The following is a 15,273-nucleotide window of genomic DNA, read 5'->3' as shown; positions in this document are numbered from 1 at the left end:
AGGGCTGGTGTGAATGTGTTCTGTACAATACTGTGCAACATGTTGACCCTATAGAAATATGAAAAATAGATAACCGATGCCTCATAACTACAAGTAAAAAAGAGACTTTTTATATAGTGTCAGAGGACATCCTTTCACAATGACAGCTTCGCTTTCCTTAATGTTAATTCATGTTGATCTTACTGCAAAGTTACAATGTTCAGCTCCTCTCCTCTGATCACCTACACATACTGGGCCAGATTCACAGTAGAGATACGACGGCGTATCTCCTGATACGCCGTCGTATCTCTGAGATACGATTGTCGTATCTATGCGGCTGATTCATAGAATCAGTTCCGCATAGATAGCCCTAAAATCCGACAGGTGTAATTGACTTACACCGTCAGATCTTAGGATGCAATTCTAGGCCGGCCGCTAGGTGGCGATTCCATTGCGGTCGGCGTAGAATATGCAAATGACTAGTTACAGCGATTCACGAACGTCCGCGTTACCTGTCGCTCTAACTTTACGTCGTTTCCGTCGAGATACGCCGCGTAAAACTAAGGCTGCCCTCTAGGTGGACTACCCAATGTTAAGTATGGCCGTCGTTCCCGCGTCGAAATTTGTAAAATCACGTCGTTTGCGTAAGTCGTCCGTGAATGGCGCTGGACGCCATTTACGTTAACGCTGAAACCAATGACGTCCTTGCGACGTCATTTAGCGCAAGGCACGTCAGGTAATTTACCCGACGGAGCATGCGCAGTACGTTCGGCGCGGGAACGCGCCTAATTTAAATGGTGTCCGCCCCATTTGAATTAGGCGGGCTTGCGCCGAGGGCATTTACGTTACACCACCGCAAGTTTACAGGTAAGAGCTTTGTGAATCAGGCACTTACGCTGTAAACTTGCGGCGGTGTAACGTAAATGGGATACGTAGCGTAAATGTCTGTGAATCTGGACCACTGACTTTTTAGATGAGAGAGCTGTTCTCCTCTATATAAGGGGGAATTCTTCTTTAAGTCAGTTCTTGAGTTTTGTCATCAAATGGGAATATGCTTTATCCTTCTTTTTTGTGCTCTATCATGATATAGTTAACAGCTAAAAGGGGGTGCTGCAATAATACTGTATGAGTCCTTATCATATTTTTATTCTACATTTATACGTATTATTTAATTTCTTTTTATAACTTGTGAATGGGCAGATTGAGGAGCTGGGAGGGTTAATCCAATTAATATTTCCTGTTAAAAACAAAACTTTGATATCTCTCTTAGAATGGTGACGGAAAAATTGATAAGGAAGAGTTAAAAGATGCTTGTGTGACATTTGGCCTAAATCTAGACTCTCATGTCTTGGACTTACTTTTTGAATATTGTGATGAAGACAAAGATGGTTTGATCAACTTTGTAGAGTTTGCCAATTTTTTAACCTGGAAGGATAAAATGTCCATCAAGAAATTGGAAGAAAAAATACTAACAGAAGGTAAGCAAGGTTGACTGACAATGTTTATTTAAAACTATAATTATCCTTGATCGGTGAACTAGGAATTTCTTCTATCCATCTCATATTCAAAATATTCTGTAAGAGTTAAAATCACAGATGTTTGTCTCTCACTGCCATAAGACACACTGGGGTAGATTCAGGTAGGGGCGCGCAATAATACGGTGGCGCAGCGTATCGTATTTACGATATTCCGCCGTAACTTACAGGAGCAAGTGCTGTATTCACAAAGCACTTGCTCCGTAAGTTGCGGCGGCGTAGCGTAAATGGGGCCGGTGTAAGACCGCGTAATTCAAATGTGGAAGGGGGGGCGTGTTTTATACTAATGTGTGATGACCTGACGTGATTGACGTGTTTTACGAACGGCGCATGCGCCGTCCGTGTACATATCCCAGAGTGCATTGCTCTCAAGTACGGTGCAACGACGTATTGGTTTCGACGTGAACGTAAATTACGTCCAGCCTTATTCGCGAACGACTTACGCAAACAACGTAAAGAATTAAAATTTCGAAGCGGGAACGACGTCCATACTTAACATTGGCTGCGCCTCCTAATAGCAGGAACAACCTTACGCGGAAAAAGCCTAACGTAAACGACGTAAATAAATTGCGCCGGGCGTACGTACGTTTGTGAATCGGCGTATCTAGGTAATTAGCATTTACTCTACGCCGACAACAATGGAAGCGCCCCTAGCGGCCAGCGTCAGAATGCACCCTAAGATACGACGGCGTAAGAGACTTATGCCAGTCGTATCTTAGGCTAATGTCTGCGTATCTAGCTTTCTGAATACAGAAAGTAGATACGCCGGCGCAGATTTGAATTTACGCGGCGTATCTATGGATACGCCGGCGTAAATTCTCTCTGAATCCACCCCAATAATTTGTTCCATAGATTTTTAAATTATTATCTTGCATTATTTGCTTGCAGCACTTTTAAAGAAAAAGTGCAGGACTAATAAAATAAACAACAACAAACACACTTAATGGCTGCAGCATCGATCTGATGCTGCAGCTGTCCCCCGCCGGCTCTAACCCCAAGAAGTTCTTGGTCTTCACTGCCCCTCCAGTTCCCCACTGGTATGCCGGGCTGTAGAGGGGGTGGGATCAGCTAATTCAGGCTCTCAACCAGCTGCTGGTCAGGCATCTGGGTTGATCCCAACATTATTGTCGGGTTCCTTGTTGAGCCTGGACCGGCTTTGTGACGTCAGCCAGCAGAAGGCTTTGGCACAAGTAAGTGCACTCATGTGACCCAGAAGAGAAGTATGATCAAACAAGCTTTGGCCATACTTCTCTTTTGGCCATACTTCTCTCTGTTTTAATTGTTTTGCTGTGTTTGTTTCATATAGTTGTATCATGCAGGAATTTCATTGTGTTTTGCTGCATTCAGGTTCATTGATTGTTATGGGGGAAATCCCAGAGAGTGTTCACAAACTTTTAGTATGAGCAATAAAACATACTTAAATACAGTCCCTAGATGTGGTGGCTGCATTCATTTTCCTTTTTCATTTTTTTCCTTTATTTTCCTGTATTTTTGGCAAGGTCAAGAGGTATTTTCTGTACTTTAACGGCAACAGGGTTATGTGCGAAAATATAGCACTCAAAATGGTGTCATGTATTTTAAAAGTAACAAAAGCCTTATTATTGACAAAAAACATTCAAGATAAAAACATTAAATAGCATAGATAAAAAGGCTATTCGTAGTTTAGTTAGATATACAATGTTACCACCAAATGTTTTGAGAACGGTATTGCTCTTCTTCAGGGATATAGATATACCACAGAAAGGAACTATACTCTATAATAGAAACATACAATTAGATATAAATATAAAATAGAGTTGTCATTTAAAGGGGGGTGGGTATTTACTTATTACACTGTGGTACGATATATTGTCAGAATAGCCATTATAGAACAATGTGTAAAATCATGAAAAACATCCTTGAATGACCACTGGGGGAAAAAAACGAGAAGAGTCAGCCAAAAACCTTTTGGGCCACTTATGGGTCGCAAGAAAACCAGGCCGCGACCGTAAAAAAGCAGGGGGTCAAATAAATATAATATTCTTTAAAAGGTGGAAGAACGTTACATATAAATATATGTGGATGCTCTTATTTGTATGATATAGGAATATTGTGCAAGCTGGTCACATAGTAGGTACATATACAGAAGCTACAAAAATTAGCAGAGAGAAGGAGAGCCTCCAATCATTGGAGGCTCTCCCTCTCTCCACTAATTTTTGCTGCTTCTGTATATAGAGTCACAGTGGGGGAGATTTACTAATACCCAAGCACTCAGAATCTGGGGCAGCTGTGCATGGTAGCCAATCAGCTTATAACTTCAGCTTGATTAATTAAGCTTTGGCAATATAACCTGGAACGTGATTGGTTTCCATGCAGAGCTGCACTAGATTTAGCATGCACCAATTTTAGTAAATCCCCCTCATTGAGCCATATTGGGATCACAGTGAACTGGCTGTTAGTTAACACATACTGTAGGTCCTTTAAGTTTGGCTGTGTTCATAAAACAAAATTACTTGTCTTTTGGCTACATATACAGTATATTGTATGGGCCAGATTCAGGTAGCTCGGCGTATGTTTGTGCGGGCGTAGCGCATCTCATATGCACTACGCCAACGTAACTTAGAGAGGCAAGGCCAGTATTCACAAAGCACTTGCTCCCTAAGTTACAGCGGCGTAGCGTAAATGGGCTGGCGTAAGCCCGCCTAATTCAAAGTAGGCAGGTAGTGGGCTGTTGTATTAAAATGAATCGTGACCCCATGTAAATGAAGCGCCGAACAAATGGCACATGCGCACGCATGCTCAGAATCACGTCGAATTTACGCCCTAAGATACGACGGCTCAATAGCAACGACATGAACGTAACCTATGCCCAGCCCCATTCACGTACGACTTACGTAAACAACGTAAAATACGACGCTGTTCCCGCGCCCATACCTTAACATGACTTACCCCTGCTTTATGAGGGGTAAACTTACCCAGGATGTACCCCTTACGTAAACGGCGTAGATTACTGCGACGGTCATAAGTACGTTCGTGAATTGGCGTATCTTGCTCATTTACATATTCTACGCGTAAATCAATGGAAGCGCCCCTAGCGGCCAGTGTAAATATGCGCCCAAGATACAACGGCGTAGGAGACTTACGTTGGTCGGATGGAGCCAGAATTCAGGCGTATCTGGTTTCAAGAATACGGCGCATAGATACGACGGTGCATCTGTGGACTTACGCGGCTTATAAGTACTACCTGAATCTGGCCCTATGTGTGTGTTATATGAGTTAAGCAGATACATTTTTGGAAAAAATCTGCTTTTCTTTCAGAATGCCTATTGAAACCTGAGGAAATTGTTTTGAAAGAAGAAGGGGGATCTGAAAAGACAACAAAAATGCTAATAAAAGGAAACCAGACTCCAGACATTTATGAAACATCGTCTTCTAGGATTGGTGCATCTATCACTCTTCCAAGTTCTATTTGTAAGTGGAATATTGTGTATTAATACTGTGTTTTTTTTTTTCTACAGTTAAAATAAAGAAAAATGTATATAAAGAGGCTGATTTAATAAAAGAAGCTGGGAATCGTCATACAGTGAATTGTGACTAGCACTTTTCACTTTATTTATCCAATCATATTAAAAAGAAAACTCAATTGTAATTATTTTGTCCACATATGATTCTGTATTCAAAGTAAATCAGCCTAAACACCTGTTTACATTGGAGCGACTTGTCATGCGATTTGACAGTCGCAGCCTATTGTCTGCAATCGCTCTGTTCAAATCGTTGCCACATCAATTTGAAAAAGTACTTCCTACACTACTTTTGGAGATTTCTGGTGCGACTTGCATAGACATCTGTGCATGAAAACGCACAGGTATCTTCCAAGTCGCACCCAAGGTCACTCTGACATGCGGATTTCAGATGAAGTCGCACAATTTCAGAGCCACAGTCAACATGAACGGGGGCTAAGTGCTAGTTCACACCAGTTGCTAGTCCTTATTGAAATGCCGCACAGTGACATTTTATTTAGTTCTATTGGCTGCAGCATGGTACGAGGTAGTAGAATGCCTCGCACTGTGCCGTGCTGAAAAAAATACTTCATGCTGTACTTTCATTCAGTGAACACCACGGCAACATGGTAGTGGGAATTGGCCAAGTAGGAAACAAGGTATTTTTCCTTGTCTTGCCTTGTCTCGTAGTGAGACTGCACTGGAATAGCTGCTTAAAGTAGTTGTGACGGTATTGGTATGATATCCCCGTCAACGTTCCCTTCTTCCCATAACGAAAATCACCCCAATATTCCACGAGAAGGAATATCCCTGGAGTCGCCCAGAAAGCCACACATGCCAAGCTTACTGCTGGAACAACACAGAGTTTAATGTTATAACACACACAGCTTATATGTCATTTCCAAAACTGTTACAATGACAAATCTCCGCCCCCCTCTTACACAGTGGGGGGTCTTCAATACAGCTCCTTTGAAATAAAGATATTTCTTTGAACTAATCAGTATCTAGCCGGTTCGGCACCGCATATAGAGAGATAATTACCACAATGAAGCAATCAGCATAATTAACATGAGCCACTTATCTAATCACAGTAACCAGTAAACACAGGGCTAGAACAATTAACATTTGAAACATGACTAGCTGCAGAAGGGTAAATACCATAACAGCCTTAAACAAGCAGGGAGGATTAAACTGAAGCATATAGGTAAAAAGTCCTTCACAATGGCCCCCCTTTTTCTCCCTGCTCCGGAAAACCCGGTTGGACCTTCCCTGGTCCAGTAGGGTTGACGGGTTCAGAGCTTTCAGTCCGAGGTTAACTCCGTTTGGCGTGACTGACCTCCCTTGGCAACTGCTTCAGACTCAGGTATGCCACCGGGTCGTCAGATCACACGCCGTTCAGTCCCCAAGTCTTTGTGCGATCTGCAGAGTCACCAGAAGTCAGTGTGAAGACGGCGAATGGGTCTGTGCGCCGCCATCTAGGTGTCCCGCTATGGGAGGGGCAGGTTATGGCTCTGAAGTGACAGTCACAGGAGATTCATAAAAAGAAAAAGTTATATTTGTTGAAATGCTGTAGCACTGGTGCTCAGAGTTCGGGGGGGGGGAATCAGGGCCCCATAAGGTCAGCCACCCCCTGCTCCCTCCGCAGCCGCCGGTTCTCCTCTTTGAGCTTCTCCAGCTCCATCTCCAGTTCATGGAGCCTGGGGGGGTCAGCCCGCTGTGACCTCAGGTGGTTGTTCTCCTCCTCCATGCGGCTTATGCACTCCTCCAGCTCTATGTACTCACGGATCAGATCCTGCTTGCTCATGTCCTGCAGGCTTTCCACGTGGTCCTTCATCATCAGGAACTGGGTGGTGGTGTAAGGGGCCACCGGTGGGCCCTTGGCGAACATCTCGGCCCGCATCTGGGGCGCCCGCTGCGATTCCATCTCCTCCAGTCGCTTCTTCTCCTCCCAGGTCCGCTGGTTATATGACTTCCAGGACCTCTTCTTCTTGGAGGGTAGCTGGCGGTGCCTCTTTCTGCCCAGCTCCCTCCAAGGCCCCTCCGGCTCATGGCTGTCGCCCATGACCAGCTGACAATGGTGTTCCCTGTTGTCCGTAATAACAGATTGTACCATGAGGGCTTCGTAAGGGGTGCCCAATGGTTCTTCCTGACCCAGCTCCTGGGGATCCCAAGCCGAGTCTACACAATGGGCTGCTGCTGGTGGGCGGTACCCCGGTTGAGACCAATTTGACCTGGTGTTGTCATTCATGGGGCAATTCTGCTTGAAGTGACCCAACTGTTTGCACCGGAAGCAGCGTTGTTCGTTGTCCTCCTGGCGTGGGTAGCGAGGGCTAGATGTCATCGGTCTGTTAGGCGGTTGGTATCTAGCGGCTGGTGGGTGTGAGGGCGCCGTTGGTTGTGGAGGTTGTACCCGTGGTGTGACCTGGTTTGTCTTGCGAGTATCTGCATATTCATCCGCCAACTTTGCGGCCTCTGGTAGAGTCATGGGCCTGCGATCTCTCACCCAATCCTTGACGTCCGTCTGGATGTGATTGTAAAATTGCTCCAGGAGCATTAGTTGCAAAATGTCCTCTGCGGTGGTGGCCTGGCTGCTGTTAACCCAGTTAGAGGCCGACAGGGACAACTGGCATGCCCATTCCGCGTAAGAGTCTTTCGTGGTTTTGCGTGAGTCCCTGAACTTCTGTCGGTGGGACTCTGGGGTTACTGCATAACGAGCCAGGAGCACTTCTTTAACCCTGGCGTAGCTATGGATATCCTGATCTGGCACGGTCCGGAAAGCATCAGAAGCTTTGCCTGACAGTTTGCCTGACAATATTGCAACCCACTCTCCTCTAGCTATTCGGTGCAGGTTACATTGTCGCTCAAAATCCGCCAGGTAGTTATCAATTTCACAGTCCTTTTCATCAAAAGCTTTAAAAGCGCTAAACGGAATCTTCCTTGTGTCTGCTGTGCTGTACTCACTGTTCGGAGAAGGTGCGGCTGCTTGTTGGACTGCTGCCAGTTTTAACTGTAGTTCTGCGTCCCTTATTTGTTTATCCTTCTGTAGCTCTGCGTCTCTTATTTGTTTATCCTCCTGTAGTTCTGCGTCTCTTATTTCTTTAGCCTTCTGTAGTTCTGCGTCCCTTATTTCTTTAGCCTCCTTCGCTAACAGGTCCATCACTCTCAGCACCACATCTGCCGTTGGGTTCGGGCCGAACCACGCTAGCTTCTCTCTCATTAGCTTGTTGGCTGGCGATTCCTCCTCCTGAATCACTGGTGTCTCCATCTCTTGTACTGCTGGCGTTGCTGCAATCCCGTCCTCCTGGTCTATCTCCATTGATTCTGCTATGATGACCCGCTTGGTTTTGTTGCTAGCAATCCTTCCACGAACTTCCAGTAGTTCTTCCAGTGTCTGCTTGGAATCCGGGTGTGAAGGGGAATAGAAGGGAAAAATCCCACCGCTGCCAACCAATTGTGACGGTATTGGTATGATATCCCCGTCAACGTTCCCTTCTTCCCATAACGAAAATCACCCCAATATTCCACGAGAAGGAATATCCCTGGAGTCGCCCAGAAAGCCACACATGCCAAGCTTACTGCTGGAACAACACAGAGTTTAATGTTATAACACACACAGCTTATATGTCATTTCCAAAACTGTTACAATGACAAATCTCCGCCCCCCTCTTACACAGTGGGGGGTCTTCAATACAGCTCCTTTGAAATAAAGATATTTCTTTGAACTAATCAGTATCTAGCCGGTTCGGCACCGCATATAGAGAGATAATTACCACAATGAAGCAATCAGCATAATTAACATGAGCCACTTATCTAATCACAGTAACCAGTAAACACAGGGCTAGAACAATTAACATTTGAAACAGGACTAGCTGCAGAAGGGTAAATACCATAACAGCCTTAAACAAGCAGGGAGGATTAAACTGAAGCATATAGGTAAAAAGTCCTTCACAGTAGTCCTACTGTATCTGGTGTAAATAGGACTTATTGGTATTGAACAGATACATCAGAAATATTTTTATTTTTTTGAATAAAACAGGTACTTTGTTGAATTGTAATTAAACAGATACAATCCAGCATCATGAAATCGCTGTCAACAACAGCTGAACAAACACCATCGGTCAAACATATGATAATGAAGGCAAAATATCTGAACGTACAAAGGCATAGTACATGCACATGGATATCCACTTATAAGCATGCTGAAAGCATAGCGATAACCATTGAACACACCCATTGAAATTAAGATCACTGCAACCCAACAGGTTAGACACTGGTCAACCTGGGCATTGCAGTAGCCCCAACTGTATCAGTTCATGTGGACTGAGCCTGGGGGTGTCCAACCATGGCGCCCACAACCTCTCAAACTTTCCCAGACAACAAGACAGCATGGATTCATGAAAGACAGAAGTTGTCAGACAAACCTGATTTCTTTTTATGAAGAGGTAAGTAAAACCCTCTTATGTATTTGTACATGTTGATCATATCCCCCCTTATTCTCCTCTTCTCAAGAGTGAATAAATTCAGTTCCTCTAGTCTTTCCTCATAGCTGAGCTCCATAGGGGAGACTGGAGGGTCCGTTTAAGTCTGCCTAAAACACTGACAGGTGGACCTGATCAGACATCTAAGGGTGAATTTAGACATGCCTCTAAATCGCCCTTGCCTCTAAAGCCCAGGGCTACACTCCAGAGGCTACTGACAGGCGGCGAGGGAGCAATGCAGTGCCTCCTCACCACCTGTTTTAATCCTATTTTTGCCAACAAATGAGTCGCAACTGCATGCCGCCCCCTCCCCAACCATAAGTCTCACCAAAGCCTAAGGCCTTGCTCATGCAGGGAATACCACTACTGGGCTGTGTTTTGCTGCAGAGGGATGCACAGGTGTTCCGATCATCCCCTTTCAGGCAGTCTCATTGATGTCAATTGGGTCACTGCAGCTGCATGGGAAAGCACAAGTGTTTCGTGCATTCTTGTGCAGGCAGTCCCATTCATGTCAATTGGGATGCAGCAGCTACAAGGACACAGCCACTGCTCTCAACTTGACATCTGTGTGGGTGCATGTCCCTGAACTCACCCTGTCTGTGTTTGGGTCTATGCACCTACACCCACATGGATGTCAGATCTGTCCTTGCAGCTGCTGTGTCCCATTTGACATGAATAGGACTGCCTGCACAGGGATGTACAGAATACCTGTGTATCCTTGTTCAGATAAACACGGCTCTCCATGGGCGTATGCTTTAGTACACCCCACTGAATGAGGCCTAAGTAGGAATTTAGCAGGAATTCTGTAAGTTATATTATGTTTATGAGTGCAAATAAGTATTTTTGTGTTTTTTTTTGGTGAAAATAGTGAGTTGATACACATTTGCGCAAAAATTGCTGGGCCTTAAAAATCAGTAGCAACTTCTTTTTATTCTACTCGTCCCATGTTTTCCGAAAATTTATGGTTTTGGGGGTCTTTCACAAATTCTGAAAGCTGTAAGGGAACGATATAAACTTGAGAAATTTGGATATTTACACTTTTGCATCTGTCCAATTTTCACCATTTCGCAAAAAGGCGCAATTTAAAAGTTACAAATATGTGTTATTTATTAACTCAATTCAGGTTAAACATTTATATTTGGTAGGAATTTTGTAAAATAATACCGATATAAGGAATGATAAGCTGCAATATATTCCAATTTTATACCTTTATAGTTATGAATGGCTACTGTCTGCATTTATGTTCCCTTCTGTTTATATTGCCTTATATTCCAGTGGCCCTGTCACTTATGTTTTTTTGTCTATTTCCTCTGTTCCTTTAAGAGTATGCCATATCTGATATTAGGATTTCACTTGGTTAATACCCTGCATACAAGGTCCTTCTAAAATTACCTATAGACATCTTGTAACTATTGCCCAGTCTAGCTAGTCTTGTCTGATCACCTCATTTATAAAACATTTGTCATAAAATTGCTCAGTACATCGATTTTTTTACTCTTTTGAATGTTATATTTTAATTTAGACTATAGGACCTATGGTATTCCTACCATTCGAACAGATATTGCTCCTCCTCGATTACGCAGGATTAGTGACAGAAACAACTATGGAGATGAATCGAATGCCTTTGGACTGCTTTGTCCATCTATCTTTACACAGAACATGGTCTATGAACGTGATATTTTCAAATCTCGTCCCAAGGAAGAGGTAACGTACAAAGCAAGAAAGAAACACATTTATAGATGTAGTGGTCAACCAAATCTAGCCAAGCATTCCAATCCAAATATTGTTGGCAGGGACAGGTGCTTGGAAGATATAGGTCTGATTGCTTGGTTATATACCAAAATACAATGGCACATTGTGAAATTAGAAGCAATGTGAACTCAATTTTGAATACCATTGTTAGGCCCCTTTCCCAGGGGCACCTCAGTTGGATGGAATCCGCTTGCTCAGTGGGGGATCACTCCTCTAATCTTTGCTGAGCAGGTGGTTGACAGGTCTGTCTCCCTTCACTATGCAGAGCAGAGATGGACACAGCCCCTCTTTCCCCTATGGGGAAATCAGGTGAAAACGGCTCGCCAGTCCATTTTCATCTGATTTGATCCGCCAGTCGGGTGAAAAAAAGGGCCTCTATACATTTAGATTTTGCGGAAAGGATATGATAGCGGCAGATGTCATAGGACATGTCACCACTGAAATCCCTCGCCCCATAAGGGTGAATGGAGAGTGCAATCAGGTCCACCCGAAAAACTGACAGGCGGACCCGATTGGACAGCCCGTGTGAAAGGGTCAATGCTCTTGATATGAAAGAACTGAAAGTTTGATGGTGGGGTCACAGAGGGAAAATTTGCTGCACTACAAAACATGAACTACCTGTATGTATAATTCTAATGTTTTACAAGAAAGATAACAAAAACTAGAGGGAAAAATGCTTCTGCGTATATATGAAGTTCTTATTACACACAGATTTTTCAACATATTGGAAAAAAAAATGTGGCAGAATTTCTTTTGTTTTGTTTTTTGGGGAGACAAGGTAATGCAGTTCTTTCTGCCCATTCTCCATATCTACACATTGAAGCTGAATAATTAAAAAAGAGAATGTTACAAAGCAAGTAAATGTTCAGTTTAGAGAATAATATTGGATTATATTCTTCACCCAATCCGGTGCAAGGGAAATTTAAAAACACATATATAAATATATAAAGTATATTGTTTTTGGTTAAGATATCTCTCTATCTATGTTATTAAAGTTATTAAGTTATCTTACTTTAAAAAGGTTTGTTCCTGAGTTCAGCCCAGGTATAGACCAAGAATAAAATAAAATTTATTTTTTTTCCAGATTGCACAGATACTACGCAACATAGGTGTTCATATTCCAGATAATCACTTTGAAAGGCTATGGGATCTGGCTGCAAAGATACATCCAAAAGGAGAAGTGTCAATTGAGACAATAAGGAGTGTTCTAGATGACATGCACACAAACCCCATTTTACTTTCCTAAATTTCAGTCTATCATCCGGATGGTATCCAGATGATATATTTTAAAATAAATAGGTTACCTTTATTTTTTGTATGCCTTATTTGAAAATATTAATATTTTCAGTGAGAATTTATAAGTTTTATAAACAGTGTGGTAAACTGTAATTAAACAATACTTCAATAAATAGATAACAGAGGAAAATAATTGATGAACCTGTTAATATTTAGACCTCTTTTTTTCTGGTCTTTTTGCATCTGAGAAGGTGAGAGTACATCTTTTAGAGCACCGTGTTGGTGGATGCAGGATCAATGACAATTGTCTTTCTGATTATGGCGGAGATTATTTTTATACTTAAAGGATTTATTATGGATAATTTATACTGTGTTTATTCATGTATTTATTCAATTGCTGTATGGGATTTTGTGGTTGAACTATATCACATGTAGTGCACTGAAAGTGTTTACTGGACTATTATATCAGATTTTTGCAACGGAATTTTATCACATTGATTACACATTACACACTATTATTAATTCATATCTGCACAGTAATTTTAAGGATTTGAATTGTGTGATCTTTTTAAATTTTTGGTTTTATTTGATACTAGGTTATTGGGGGAACACTGCAACATTTTGATCAGGTCCGGACTGGCCATAGGACACACAGGCATTTGTCTGGGCCGCATGCCCTAACAAAAGCTGGCTAATGTGACAGAGAGGGTGAGAACCTTGTCATAAAATATGTGATCATATTGCATTTATCATGCACATAGTTCTCACCAACGAGTTTCTTCTACCACAAGCCATGTGGGCCTCTGGGGAGTGACACTGTCCAAACAGGACTTTGTGAGTCCTCCTAGGCCAGTCCTCTTTTTGGCCTTACCGACAAATTTGATGCTGGCGCTCAGTGGTGGCTGCCTGTAAAAACCCGCTGGAAGAAGACAGAAAACAGGATCTGTTATGTGATACGCGTAGCCAGATTTTTTATTCTATTGACATAGCCCCTTGTACCCTTTTATGTGTCCCTAATAAACCATTTACTAAGGATTTGAAATGATGACTTCTTCTATTGGAATTTGCTGAATTCTTGCTGTCGTGAGGACATCGTAGTTGGAGCACCCTCCTGTGGACTGCAACTGATACCTAGGATATTCCCTCCAGGGAGGGATTGTGACATGGGCAAGAACTTACTCATTAGAGAGGCCAACGCTTGTAGAGATGCGAGAACACTGGTAGTTGTCATTATTTATAAAAAAAAAAAAAATTGGCTGCTTAGTCTAAAATGCCAGGGCCTATTTTTTGTCCCAGTCCAGGTCTGATTTTGATTAATATGTTGTGATCGCACATTTTGGTGGGAGCAGCGTCTTTTAATGACTACACGTATTTTTTTATTGTGAGCCCCAGGATTAGCGTGGAGAGTCTTTTCTGTAATATTAATTACACAACACAATTCAAGTTTGAGATAACCAGTTTGCAAAAACTACAGTCAACGCATAACATTTCTCACCTTTTTCTATCAGTGGAGGCACATATTTCCCCGTTTCCTGCTTACTTCAAGAGGGATTGTGGTTTCTGTTTTGGGGAAAAATGTGTGTAATAAGAAAACTCAGAGTTAAGTTTTGTCAAGCTTTACCTCAGCAGTAAATGTACTTCTAGTACAATGAAATAAACAGTAAATATAAAATAATGTCAAAGCATATAAGTGAAAGGTAAATTGCACCAAACAAATGGTAATTCTTCAAAATGTCAAAAAGTTTTACTACATTGTGTAAGCCTTTGACTGTGATGCATATACAACACTTAATACTTGTGTGGGAGTGGAGGGCAGCCTAAAAATTTCATACATTACTCCAAACAATAAGCAGCTCTCTGACAATCAAAAGCTGTTCACATCAGGCATGGAAGTACTTAAAGTATAACTAAAAACAAAACTATTTTAATTTAATGAAGAGGGATTAGAATGCTTGTCAGTTTTTATTGCTGTCTGTGCCCCCGTTAAAGCGGTAGTTCACCCACTATCCCATGATGTTACCATCGAGACAGGCATTGTAGCGCGAGCTACAGTATGCCTGTCCCGATTTTTTTAACCCCGTACTCACCTCGTAGTCGTCCATCGTAGATTCCGGCTCCCGCGGGGAATGGGCGTGCCTATGGAGAGGGAGGATGATTGACGGCCGGCCCTGGCACGTCACTCTCCCCGAAGACAGCCGGAGTAGGTCTCGGCTCTTCACGGCGCGTGCGCACAGGCTATGCGCACGCGTCGTGAAGACCAAGCCTATTTCGGCTATTTCCGGAGAAGCGTGACGCGCCAGAGCCGGCCGTCAATCATCCTCCGTCTCCAGAGGCACGCCCATTCCCCGGTATCTTCGATGGACGACTACAAGGTGAGTATGGGGGGAAAAAATTCGGGACAGGCATACTGTAGCTCGCGCTACAATGCCTGATTTAAAGGTAAAAGAAAAAAAAATTTTTTTTTTGCCGTCGATAGGGTGAACCCCCGCTTTAAGTAGATTCACCCTCTCTATTTGTCCTGCTTACCATTATCATTGAAAGTGAAAGTAAAGGAAAATACCACATTTTGGGTTGGCCCCAGAAAAATAATAGTGGGGAAACCCTCCAATGGGGACACTAGTTCTGATGACCTGGGGGTCCCCAAGGGATTCCCTTAATTTGCAAGGATTTCCTCTCACTTTCTGTGCGGCTATGCAAGAGGAAGTGAAGAGAAATCTTGGCAATGGGACACAGTTGGGGGGAAAAAAAATCTGACTTGTTATAACCCTCCCTTGCTCTATCCAAAATGAAAAGAAATGTTTTGCCTATGGTTCT

At 42.9% G+C, this 15,273-nt stretch overlaps 1 protein-coding gene across 1 annotated transcript in view; it reads left to right on the top strand.

Annotated features, from left to right (window-relative positions):
- Positions 1–13,494, top strand: part of EFHB (EF-hand domain family member B) — a 70,614-nt gene extending 57,120 nt beyond the window's left edge. The window contains exons 10-13 of the mRNA XM_040352975.1: positions 1,250–1,457; positions 4,812–4,964; positions 10,994–11,175; positions 12,308–13,494. Of these exons, the coding sequence (XP_040208909.1) occupies positions 1,250–1,457; positions 4,812–4,964; positions 10,994–11,175; positions 12,308–12,469 (705 nt within the window). The 3' untranslated portion in view covers positions 12,470–13,494. The remainder of the gene's footprint in view (positions 1–1,249; positions 1,458–4,811; positions 4,965–10,993; positions 11,176–12,307) is intronic.
- Positions 13,495–15,273: the final 1,779 nt, after the last annotated feature.

This window comes from Rana temporaria, chromosome 5 (genome assembly GCF_905171775.1).
Source record: "Rana temporaria chromosome 5, aRanTem1.1, whole genome shotgun sequence".
In the NCBI taxonomy this organism is placed as follows: Eukaryota; Metazoa; Chordata; class Amphibia; order Anura; family Ranidae; genus Rana; species Rana temporaria.
The sequence above is the reverse complement of the archived record's forward strand: the minus strand, read 5'-3'. Positions and strand labels throughout refer to the sequence as shown.